General features: G+C 43.9%; 1 protein-coding gene across 3 annotated transcripts in view; it reads right to left on the bottom strand.

The window, feature by feature from the left end:
• PSD3 (pleckstrin and Sec7 domain containing 3) overlaps positions 1-12301 on the bottom strand; it is an 811466-nt gene that overhangs the window by 461370 nt on the left and 337795 nt on the right. For 2 of the 3 annotated variants that reach the window (XM_033915196.1, XM_033915210.1), the window contains 2 exons: positions 1019-1237; positions 828-908 (listed from right to left, as the gene is read on the bottom strand). In XM_033915196.1, the coding sequence (XP_033771087.1) occupies positions 828-908; positions 1019-1237 (300 nt within the window). Of the gene's footprint in view, positions 1-827; positions 909-1018; positions 1238-10044; positions 10204-12301 lie in introns of those variants that run through there. The other variant, XM_033915202.1, reaches the window with a different exon arrangement.

The raw sequence follows: 12301 nt of genomic DNA on the forward strand, positions 1-12301 counted from the left end.
TGGCATTGAAACTTAGTTGCCAGGTCCTTGACCAATGCTCCAGTAGGAGCAGATCATGGGTCATACTGTCGGATATTGAGCCTTTGTCAGGCACTGTGCTATTGTCTGTTGTGCTCTCGCCCACTATGTTGCATAGTTTGGCGTCATCGGCGAATAACGTAATTTTACCTCGAAGACCCTTAGCCAAGTCACTTACGAAGATGTTGAATAGGATCGGGCTCAAGACCGAGCCCTGCGGCACTCCGATGATCACCTCCGTTGTTTCTGAGGGGGTGCCGTTTGTGAATATAATATTTATGGGGGTGGGGGAGGGGGTTGGTGATCACTAGGGTAGTGTGTGTGGGGGTCTGTGTTATGTGTTTGCAGTGCTTATCTGGTGGGTTTTTGTGACTTAGACCATGTTTTACATGGTCTAAGTCATAAAGTCCAAGTTCCGTTTAGGCTCTGTTGTTAAACTTTCGGTTATACATGCTGTACGACTAAGTCTAAGCCGGAACTCCCACCCTCGACACGCCTCCCAAAACACCCAGTTTAGCTTTGGACGTTGAGCGGCACTATGAAGGCCTAGGTCATTTTTAAATACACCCAAAACCCGGTTTTCTTATCGGCGCTTGAACGTTTTTGAGAAATGTTCGTCCAAGTGCCGACTTAGGCCGGTTTTTGGACGTTTTTCTCTTTCGATTATGAGCCCCATAATGTATTATAGGAAATTTAAAGGGGTTTTGTTTTCATAAGAGATTTGCCACAGATTTCAAATAAGAAAAAAAGCACCCTTTTAACATATGCTTATGCACATTAGAATATTATATGTTAGCACAAGTACACACCTGAGTGACTGATCCAGCGACATTCCCGTGAAATCAAAAAACTTAAGATATTCTTCGGCCACCAGCCTGCTGAACTGATTGCTACAAAAATCACACAATATTTTTTAAAAGTGAAAGAAATGGCTTATAGGTTATTTCACAAAATTCTAGATTTTCTTAGCAGATATCAAGAGAAAAAGGCTGTGACCTACTTTTTGCCCAAGTGCTTGGCCACATCTGAGCGCCTGAACCCTTCCAGCAGGTAGAGGCGTCTGGCCAGTCTCTTAGGTGCTTCAATGTTGCTTTCAGTGCCATTGCTGAGGTTTTCAGTGCTTCCTTTTTCCAACTGCTTTGTGCTCCCTTTCTCCAGCAGCTCACTGTTCCCCATTTGGGAGCTAGGCTCCAAGTGTGTGCTCTTCAGTCCAGCATTGCTATCACAGAAAACAGACAAAGTATGGGTAACATGGGTGGGAAGGGGAAAAAAAGGGTAAAAATTTGTTAAATTTACTAAAAAAAAAATCATCATACCATGAAGTTAATTTTTTGTGTAATATATATTTTGTGATGGTAGAAAAAGTAAAGGACAAAATCTTTCAAACCAGTGAGGAATATAATACCATATTGGATATAGTGGTCAGGAGAATAATATCCCCCTGATATATACTACTGTACTATTAATCATTTCTATAGGGCTACTAGGCATACGTAGTGCTGTACTTCAAAACATAGAAGAGACCGTCCCTGCTCGAAAGAGCTTGCAATCTAGTCAGGACACATAAACTGGACAAGAAAAGTGCATGTATACACAGTGCTCGGGGAGGGGGGGAATTACAGACGGAATGATAAGACAGATATTGCTGCTTAGCAGGTGGGTTGGAGTTTAGAATTGAAAGCAGCTTCAAAGAAGTAGACTTCAAGTCTGGATTTGAATACTGCTAGAGACGGAGCTTGAAGTACAGCAGAATCTCAGGCCCAGATGCACTAAAGCCAGAGATCATCGTTAACCTGTTTTAACAGCTTTAGTGATGATCGCATTTGCCGAGCCGATGCAGAAAACAGCTCACCGCATGGTTTTCTGCATGATTGCTCATTCCCTGATCTGACCATGCAAATAAGCTCATTAATATTAAAATACCATGTTGGCTTTCTGATGCACTAAAACAGGGGTGCCCAAATGGTTGATCGTGATCAACCAGTAGATTGCAAAGGCAACGCTAGTTGATCGCTTTGCCTTTGGGATATTTTTCTTCCTGAGCCGAGCCAGGCTAGGCGGGTACAAGCACCGGACCCACAAGACTTCACCTCCGACGTCAATTCTGACATCAGAGAGGAAGTTCTGGGCTAGCCAATCGCTGCCTGGCTGGCCTGGAATTTCCTCTCCGACGTTTGAATTGACGTCGGCGGTGAAGGCTTGTGGGCCCGGCGCTTATACGCGCCAGGCCTGGCTCGAGGAAGCAGGGAGAAATTGGCATGGTGGCTTGGGGGTGTCAGAAACAGAGAAAGCACCGGTGCGATGGCTTGGGAGGGCAGGGAGAGAGAGAGAGAAAAAAAGACAGAAATAAAGAGGGGGCAGGGGGAGAGAGAAAGAAAGAGATACAGAAAGAAAAGGGGAGGGGATAGAAAGACAGACAGAAAGAAAAAAGAAATATTGGATTTACAGAAGAAGAAAGTGCAACTAGAGACTCATGAAATCACCAGACAAAAAGGTAGAAAAAATTATTTTATTTTCAATTTTATAGCATTGGGAGCTGCGATGGGCATTCAGCGCAGCTCCCTACGCTAAAAATGCTATCACGGTTTAGTAAAAGGGAAGGGTGTATATTTGTCTATTTTTGTATAGTTGTTACTGAGGTGACATTGCATATTTTAAAGTCATCTGCCTTGACCTCTGAAAAAAACCCCAAATACAAATGATAATTAACATTTTCTCTGCGTACAGTGTGCGTCGTGTTTTTTAAAATTTTTTTGTTGGTAGATCATTTTGACTTTGTCATTTTAAAAATAGCTTGCAAGCCAAAAAAGTGTGGGCACCCCTGCACTAAAACAAGTGATTGCTTTTAGCGATCCAAAAAAAAGTGACTGGTTTACCTGTCTAAGCTTTTTTTTAACGAGCACAGATGCTGTGCATGTTATACATGCACAATATCTGTCCTATTAGAAAAAAAAGTTCCCCCCACCACCACCACCACCGATGACAGCCTTCCCCAACGAATCAGCACCAGGAACCAATTCCCCCACACCAGAGAAAATGGCAGGAGAAATGGCCACTTCCTCCTGTCATGCCGACCCCACCTCCCCCGCGTGAGAAATGGCAGAAATGATGCCCATTCTCCTCCTGTCACAGCAACTCCCACCCCCACCCGTAGCAGCGAAACGTCAGGAGGGATGCCCAACTCCCTCCTGCCACCGAAGGCCTACTCCCATGCCCGGTGCCCCCCTCAAACATTCCCTACCCTCTCTCCCTTTCCCCTGAAAAAAAAGGAGGAGAGATGCCCACTCTCTCCTGCCACTGGAGGTCCCCTAAAAACCCCACCCTATCCCCTGATCCCCCCTCCCTTAGCAGAAGGAAGCTCAGTACATCCCACTAATAGGCCTGCCTGTCCAAAATTGTGGGCCTTTCCATTACCGGCATCCCTCCTGCAATTTTGATACCGGGGTGGGGGGGGTGGGGGGGTCAGCATGGCAGTAGAGAGTGGGCATCCTTCCTGCTAATTTTTTTTCTTTTCTTTTATTGAAATTTTTCATCATTTTACATCAACATAAACATGATTAAGATATTGATTAAGCCATTAATACATTATCAACATCAAATAAACCAATATCCATCTAGCCCACAACTTGAAGGAAGACAACTCTATAGTTCAGACAACAGCAGGAAATAAAAAAAATAGGAGTGGAAGGGGGAAAATCTTTCCCCTTTCACATCCTATATACATACATATAGCGCTACTCGAATATAAATCCCCATTGAGAATAGTAATTAAACAAGTCAGGTTTCTTTCCCTTTAAGAAATAATTATAATTGAAGTGGATCCCAAAAAACATAGAGGGGCATAATCGAAAGGGACGTCTAAGTTCGTTTACGTTCATATCGCAAGTTGTCCAAAGTTAAAAAGAGCCTAAGATAACATTTTCGAAAGAGACGTCCAACTTTTTTTTACTTTCGAAAATCGTCTAATTATACGTCCTGCTGATCTGATCGTCCAAGCCACTAAATCGTCTATCTTTATACCAAATTTCTGTCCAACATTCCATCCAAGTCCAAAACGCCTAGAATAAGCCCTGTTGGACGTGGGAGGGATCTGCAAAGTGATGGACTGCACAACCAGACATGCCACCTAAATAGTGGGGTACCTTACAGGGCACCGCTGTAAACTTCACAAAAAGGGTGCCATGGCTTCTCCTCACTACAGCTCCCTTATAGGTGACAGTCAGCCCCCCAAACCACCTCCAGAATCCCCTAGACCCACTTATCTACCACCCCAATAGCCCGTATGGCTGCAGGAGCCACTTATATGACAGTAAAAAAGGGTTTTGGGGGTGTATAGGGCAGTGCACATGTTTAAGTATCAATGCAGTGATTACAGGGGCTTATGGGCATGGGTCCTCTTCTCTATGGGTCCCTAACCCACCCCCAAGACGACTTAAGCTGCCTCTGGGCTGGACGACTAGGCTTTCCTATGCCAGGCAGCCAGGTGATGATGATCTGGAGGCTGAAATTTAAAGTTGTGAATAAAATTTTTATGGGGGGGGTTGGTGATCACTGGGGTAGTTTGTTGGGGTCTGTGTTATGTGTTTGCAGTGCTTATCTGGTGAGTTTAGGTGGGTTTTTGTGACTTAGACCGTCTAGGCTCTGTTGTTAAACTTTCGGTTATACATGCAGACATCAGGGGCAGGATCGCAGCAGAGAGAACGTGCCGCTGAAGACCACAGGCAGCTGCAGGGATCGCTATAACACCAGCGAGCCTGCAAGCTGCCCTATTAGCGTTAAGGAGGTAAGAGCAGGGAAGGTGCAGGCTTGCAGGGGGAGCAGCGTTCGTTCCCAGCAGGGGGGGGAGGAGAAAATGTGCCTTCGCGGCGGGAGGAGCAGGCGTTCATTTGTGGCGGGGAGGGGGGGGATCAGGCCTTCACGGCGGGGAGGAGGGAGGAGCAGGCCTCATGGAGGGAGCAGGCCTTCGTGTGGGGAGGAAGAGAGAAAGTGCCTTCCTGGGGGGAGAAGGCCTTCTTGGGGGGAACAGGTCTTGGTGGCGGGGAGCAGGCCTTTAGGGCAGGGAGGCAGGCCTGTGCAGAGGGAGGAAGAGGAAGAGTTCCTTTGGCGGTGGGGAGGCAGGCCTGTGCAGAGGGAGGAGGAGGAAGGAGTAAGAGAGGGGAGGGGAGATGACAGACCTGGGGTGAAGTGAAGGGAAGAGAGAGACCAAAAAGAGGGGGAGGAAAGCAGAGGAGAGGTGCTGGACTAATGGAAAGAGGGAGAAATGCAAGACCACAAGGGGAAGGGTACAAGAGGGACAGATACTGCTCCAAAGTAGGTGGGCAAAGTGCAGGATGGCAGGAGCGATAGTAGGAGAAAGCCTGTACCTGGGGAAGGGGATACAGGAGGTAAGGAAGAGAGAAAGAAGAAGCTAGATGTGGGTAGAGATAAGATGCTGGGCATGGAGGGAGCATAGGAACAGGGACACAAACGAGAGATTCTGGATGAAAGGGTAGATGAGAAAAGGAGAGATGGTGGATCTGTGGATGGTGGGGTCCATCGCTGTAGCTGCGGGGGGATGGAAATGAAAAAAAGGAAAGATGCCAGACCTCCGGGGGAGGAAAGGGAAACAGAAGGGGAGGATAGAGATGGAAGATGGATGGTTAGCACGGAGAAAGAAGGAGAGCCTGATCAGAAGACAACCAGACCAACATGGGACCAACAAAATTTGAAAAATGACCAGACGATGTTCGGCAGGGCATCCCTCCTGCTGGTGATGTTTGGGGGTGGGGGGTTCTGCCAGGAGGGACTGGGCATCCCTCCTGCCAGCAATGTTCAGGGGGAGAACATAAGAACATAAGAAGCGCCATCTCCGTATCAGACCTTTGGTCCATCTAGTCCAGTGATCCGCACACGCGGAGGCCCTGCCAGGTGTACACCTGGTGTAATTTCTAGTCACCCATATCCTTCTATACCTCTCGTAAGGAGATGTCTATCTAGTTTGCTTTTGAATCCTAGGACGGTCGATTCCACAATAACTTCCTCTGGGAGAGCATTCCAAGTGTCAACCACTCTCTGAGTGAAGCAGAACTTCCTGATATTAGTCCTGAACTTGTCTCCCCTTAGCTTCATTCCGTGTCCTCTTGTCCGTGTCAAATTGGACAATGTAAATAGTTTTTCCTGCTCTATTTTGTCGATTCCTTTCAGTATTTTGAAGGTCTCAATCATATCCCATCGCAGTCTCCTTTTCTTAAGGGAGAACAATCCCAGTCTCTTAAGTTGATCCTCATATTCAAGTTTCTCCATACCTTTTACTAGTTTTGTTGCTCGTCTCTGCACCCTCTCCAACAGTTTCATATCTGAGTCGGTTCAGCGTATGGCCACTAGGATGGTCTTGGGACTCAAGGATCTCACATATGAAGAAAGACTGAATAAACTGCGGCTGTACTCACTTGAGGAACGAAGAGAGAGGGGAGACATGATTGAAACGTTTAAGTATATCACGGGCCGTATCGAGTCGGAAGAAGATATCTTTTACCTCAGGGGACCCTCGACCACCAGGGGGCATCCGCTGAAAATCAGGGGAGGGAAGTTCCATAGCGACTACAGAAAATACTTCTTCACTGAAAGAGTAGTGGATCATTGGAACAAACTCCCACTGCAGGTGATTGAGGCCAACAGCGTGTCAGACTTTAAGAGAAAATGGGATATTCACATGGGACCCCTAAAGGAGTAATTTAAGGGGGGCGGGTATTTGGAATGGACAGACTTGGTGGGCTATAGCCCTTTTCTGCCGTCTTTTTCTATGTTTCTATGTTTCTATCCTTCTTTAGGTTGGGAGACCAATGTTGGACGCAGTATTCCAAGTGGGGTCTGACTTGGAATACTGCATCCAACATTGGTGGAGGAGGAGGAGGGTTCCAGCAGGAGGGACTGGGCATCCCTCCTGCCAGCAATGTTTGGGGGGGGGGGGTTCCAGCAGGAGGGACTGGGCATCCCTCCTGTCGGTAATCTTTGTGGGGATGGGGGATGGGTTTCTGCTAAAGTTATCATGGCAGGAAGATCCCTTGCCGTGATAAGCTCAGCAACAACCTGATTCTCTAACCGGTGCCTGTGACATGGACACTGGTTAGAGAATCTTGATATTAGGCAGACTTAGGTGTCTGTCTGTGAGGACAGATATGATTCTAAATAGGACGCCCGTGTGCGATTCTCAAAAGCTGCTTAGGCAGCTTCTGAGAGTGGGCATTCTATACAGAATCCGGCCCTAAAAGTGCAAGTTCGTGACAGAAATTACCCAATTATATTGGGCATACTTCTTGAAGGTACTGGAGGTCTTCTTGAATAGTTTTGGTTTTTTTTTAAATTCTAGCCAAATTGCATTCCTCAATTTTGAAATTAAAAGGGACACGCTCAAACTGAGGTCAAAGCTCCAGCCAAAACTTGAGTCTACTTAACTAGCAAAAAAGAACCTAAAAGCTAAAAAAAAATTCAAATACAAGGGAAGAACTTTGAAAATAAATATTGAAGAGATGAAAAAACCTCAAACAGGAAGGCACTATGAACATAAAAAAATATTCTGAAAGAGGAGAACACAGAGATGTGTCCTCCCTGCTCTATGGGAAAACTATGCGTCGGGCAGGAAGGCACATATGTGGTGCGGCACTGCTAGAAACTTTTAACAACTTAACTAGCAATCTTCCATGCCAAGCTCTATCAGATGACATCACCCCAGTTGTGAGAATATCAGGGCCTGCTTGACCTCTAAAACAAAAAAATTAAGTTTATTATTTACAGACTGCAAACACACGTTACTCTTGGCGGAATTCTGCGCGACTGCGCAATGCAGAACTGCATAGCTGCGCAGATTTCCTTTTTCCTGTGCAAGTAAAGGAGGTACATTGAAGGTGAAAAGGAATGGAGGGCTGAGGAAGGAATGAAATGGGGGATGGTTGAGAAGATGAAAAATGAAAAAGAGAAGGGTAAGAAAGAGGCAGAAAAGAGCTAAAAGAAATGATCAATGTGTCTGAGACAGATGTAGGAGGTAAAGAATGACACGGGGAAAAAAATCTGTCCCCTTCACTGCCCCGTCCCTTTCACCACCCCGTCCCCTTCACCACCCCGTCCCCACAGCATCCACCCTTCCCTCTAGCCACCTCACCGCCCTTCAGCGGCCCGAGAATCTCCCTCCTTCCCCCTTACCTTTGTAGCGTAAAGAAACCTGAGGGAAGGCGCGAGGTCACCGATCACGCGCGTGGCCCCTTCCCTCTCTCCAGCCAAATCTATCTCCCTCCCTCCCTCCCCCTTACCTTTGCGGTGCTTTAGAAAAGAAACTGATGCCGGCGAAGCCTGCCTATGCTGCCCTGCAGTCGCGCGTGTGTGTGTGGGCGAAAGCTTCTCCTTTGACAATTGTCATTTTATAAACACAAATAAAACAGAGCAAGGTTCAACAAAACCCATTTACCCTCCCTTTCACAAATATCCCCTTCACTATTGTGAAAACTGAACAAACCAAACTACTACAGAATGCTACATAGAAAAATCAAGCTAACAGAATACTTTAGTCACACATGGCAAGAATAATGTTAGGGGAGTGCAACTAGGGCAACTGCCCCCTGGTCAGAGAGAGCTCTAAGCCAGCTGGAAGCTAAAGAAGCACAGCCTGGACTTTGCGGTCCCCAGTTATGTCTAATACCAGCTCTAGCAGGATACATATTTGAAATCTGAAATATTCTAATCACAAAATATAAAATAAATTTACTTTTTTTCTTTTTGTTGTCTGGTAATTTTATTCTTCAAATCACATTGGTCTCAGGCTTTGGTTTTAGGTTCCTTCTGTCTTCATCATGGCATGGCTGGCTTCTGAAGGTAAAATAGGCGCAAGAGGAGCTGGGGAGAAGATGCCGAGTGATACTAAACTAAACTAAACTAAGCCTTAGGTTTATATACCGCATCTTCTCCACTGAAGAGGAGCTCGACACGGTTTACAGAGTTTAAAAAATATGGGAAGAGAGAAGAGAAAGAGTTTACAAAGCATAAAAAGAGGGGATGTAATCAGGACAAGAGATTATTATATGCTAGAGAAGAGCCAGGTTTTCAGTTGTTTTCGGAATGATACGGGTGCAATTTTTATTTTACCACAGAAGTAAGACTTTTCACTGCTCCCACAGGGCGGTAAAAGGTCTTGTCCCCATTCCTGCGGTAAACAAGTTGCAAATGTCTCCATTCCTGTGGATTTACTGCGGTGACCCATGGTTTACCGCGGTAAACGGCCCCCGTGTTATTCTCTAGTAGGAAGGAATAGATAGGAGGGAATAGAAAAGACAAATGGATAGCAGCCACTTGAAGGAGAATTAGCAGACAACAGGAAAGCAAATAAAAGAAACTGGAACCAACATGATAGAAAAATAAAACATTCAGACAACAAAGGTAGAAGAAAAAAATTATTTTAAAAGTTTTAAATGAAATGTGGATAATAATTAGCAAAAATATTGTTTAAATTCTGACAAATAAATAAGAATTTTGTGTACAGAATTTTGAATTTTTCTGTGCAGAATTCCACCAGGAGTAACGTGTGCATACATGCTTTTTATTGGTGTTCTTCCCAGAGTTTTTGCCAGCCAGGTGGCATGGAGTAGCCCAGTTGAGGACAGGAGAGTATTGCATACCATTACAAAATTTTATGTTAAGTTAGCTGGATGGTCAGTAAATTCAGTCGGGTAATGCACCCATTTAAAAGGTCCTAATATATAGTATATAGGTGGTGGTGGTGGGAGGTATATATAAGAAGAAAGAACATGAGTATAATTGGACATAGAAAAAAAATCAAAACCAAACTATTTTATCAGCCGATCAAATATCTTCTTATCAATACTGTAGTACGTATATTTAGAGTATTTCTTTAAATGAATGCATACATTAACCCACACAACTGCATCCAGTTGTGGTGCTATTAGTTAACAGATAGATTTACTAAGCAAATAATCAATTACAGTGGGAAAAAGTGAATCAGCAAGATCTACTAAGGATAATTCATGCAAAAAAAGTCACCAGGCAAAGAAGAGATCCTTCAAGCAGCACATGTTTCCTCTCTCCACTTTACAGCAAGCAGTCTGCAGCCACACACCCTGTACCATGAATGACACCCAACAGACTGGTGATCATGAAAGGTGCACAAGCACTTCCTGTAACACTGTGTACAACCAACCAATCTTCTGAACAATACTGCAGAGTTTCTGATCGGTCCTCTCTGCTTTTGTCCTGATCCAATACAGAAAAAGACATGAGCAAATTAAGATATGAATAAAGTTCTTCTGTCTCTGCTGTGCTTGACAGACATCAACAGCTGAAGCAAAAGAATTCCTTCTGATCTGCTTCCCTCTCACATGTCAAAAATCATTCATGAATTCACTTTGCTCTTAACCAATGAAGTGACATTGCCTGTTAACTGGGATTATAATAGTCAACTTCAGACCACCTACTCAGCGCTAGCATAGTGTTGAAGCATGACAGACAATTTGTGTCTGCTTTTTTTCTCAGACAGAACACAAATGAAATGTTTTGTTATCACCAGAAATGCCAACAAATCCATGTAAACATTTGGAAATTGATCACAGGTCTGGGATTCCAACTAATGATTTCTAATTTCAATTTCTGTAGGAAAAGCAGAATTGCAAATACAAAGATGCACTGGCCTAATATTAGTTCTAATTAATCAATACAGGTTCCACATACAATATACATTTTTCAACCACTTACCGATTTAAAGAGTACGGTGCGATAGACACTGTCATAAAAAATTGTTTCGGTTGGTTGTGAGGGTTTTACGACCAATGATGGTGATTTTGTCCTGCTGAAGAAACCATTGCTTGAATTGCTTATTCGGTGCATGGAGCAGGTTACTGAGGTCTTTCCCTCTTGAACAAGTACAAGCCAATTGTATGTGGAACCTGTATTGATTATTTGGATTTCTAAGAGGTTCTGTTCCATTAGTTTTGGAGTAGTAGTTTACTAATATTAGTTCTACCAAGATTAACTGGTTTAAAAGAAAATATGCAATCCTATTGGTTTCCTTTAAGGGGCACCAATTCTATCAAAAACAAGGGGGAAATCAAGTAAAAGATGACCCAAGAAATTATTTCCAACTTCTCCATATGTGCAGCCAGCTATGTGAATATGTTTAGATGCATGTGTCTCACTTAGAGAAAAAAAGAAGAGGGGGGACGGCTTTTCTCATGTGAGTTAACTGGAAGGTGACAGGGTAGGTGGAGATAATTTATGGGAATGTGTGTGAGAGGTAGTTATGGAGGAGTGGTACTTTTGGGAGGAACAGTTTTGAGGTTTGGAGTAGCTGGAGGGATGGAAGGTAGTTGTGGTGGAAGGGATGAGCAGAGAAGAGGGGAGAGAGAGTTTGAAGGAGAAATTCCCTCTACTCTATTTTGCTGTTTTAAGTTTCTATGCAGCATAAGCTGGAACTGCTTTTCCATAGGCCAGAAGGCAAGGCATAGCATGGAGGGAGGGAGAAAACAACAGTAGGGGGAATGATTTTATTTTTTTATTTAGTGATTGATTTACATCTACTGTCTGTTCAGGAAGAAATGCATTTGTTTCTTTTCCTCTGGGGTTGTACTGCTTGCAGAGTCTTGCATCTTAGGGTTTGTTTGTAAATATTAGTACTTTTAGTTTTTGGTACTGCATTTGCATGGGGTTACCTGTTTTCTGGTAGGAATGACTGTTGAGAAGCACATAGTGTGCTTTGTGTATTTTAATTTTGTAGTTAACCATTACGTGTTGTTTATACGATTATATTGTATATGTGTATATATATGAAAAATGAATGGAAAAAATGGTGTTACATTTAGTAAGATTATGGGGGCGGAGATTGGGTAGAGATGGGCGGAGTCTGGCCCAAGACTTAGCCCAGTGTTCTTCAACTGCCGGTCCGCAAAATAATTATTTTATTACTGCCGGTCCATAGGTATCAAAAGGTTGAAGAACACTGAATTAGATGTGATTTTTTTTTTCACTTCTAAAACTCACACTTCCCCTTATTCAAACCTTTGACTTGCATGCATACACTGGAGACCTCAAACACTTCTGTTATGCCTCTTTCAATTAATAAAAGTCATTTTCTGATAAAATATGTTTTTCTTGCTTTTCTACCTCTTCTTAAATCAGTTTGGTGACTGATCTGAACAGCAATTTTTTTTCTAAAACTTGTCTCATGATCACTAAGGGAAACTGTGAGGTATGAAGGCAAGAGGGATTCTATAAAAGACCTTCACTGAGAAATGGTTAATGTTTTCAG

Source organism: Geotrypetes seraphini, chromosome 1, assembly GCF_902459505.1.
Source record: "Geotrypetes seraphini chromosome 1, aGeoSer1.1, whole genome shotgun sequence".
Lineage (NCBI taxonomy): Eukaryota > Metazoa > Chordata > Amphibia > Gymnophiona > Dermophiidae > Geotrypetes > Geotrypetes seraphini.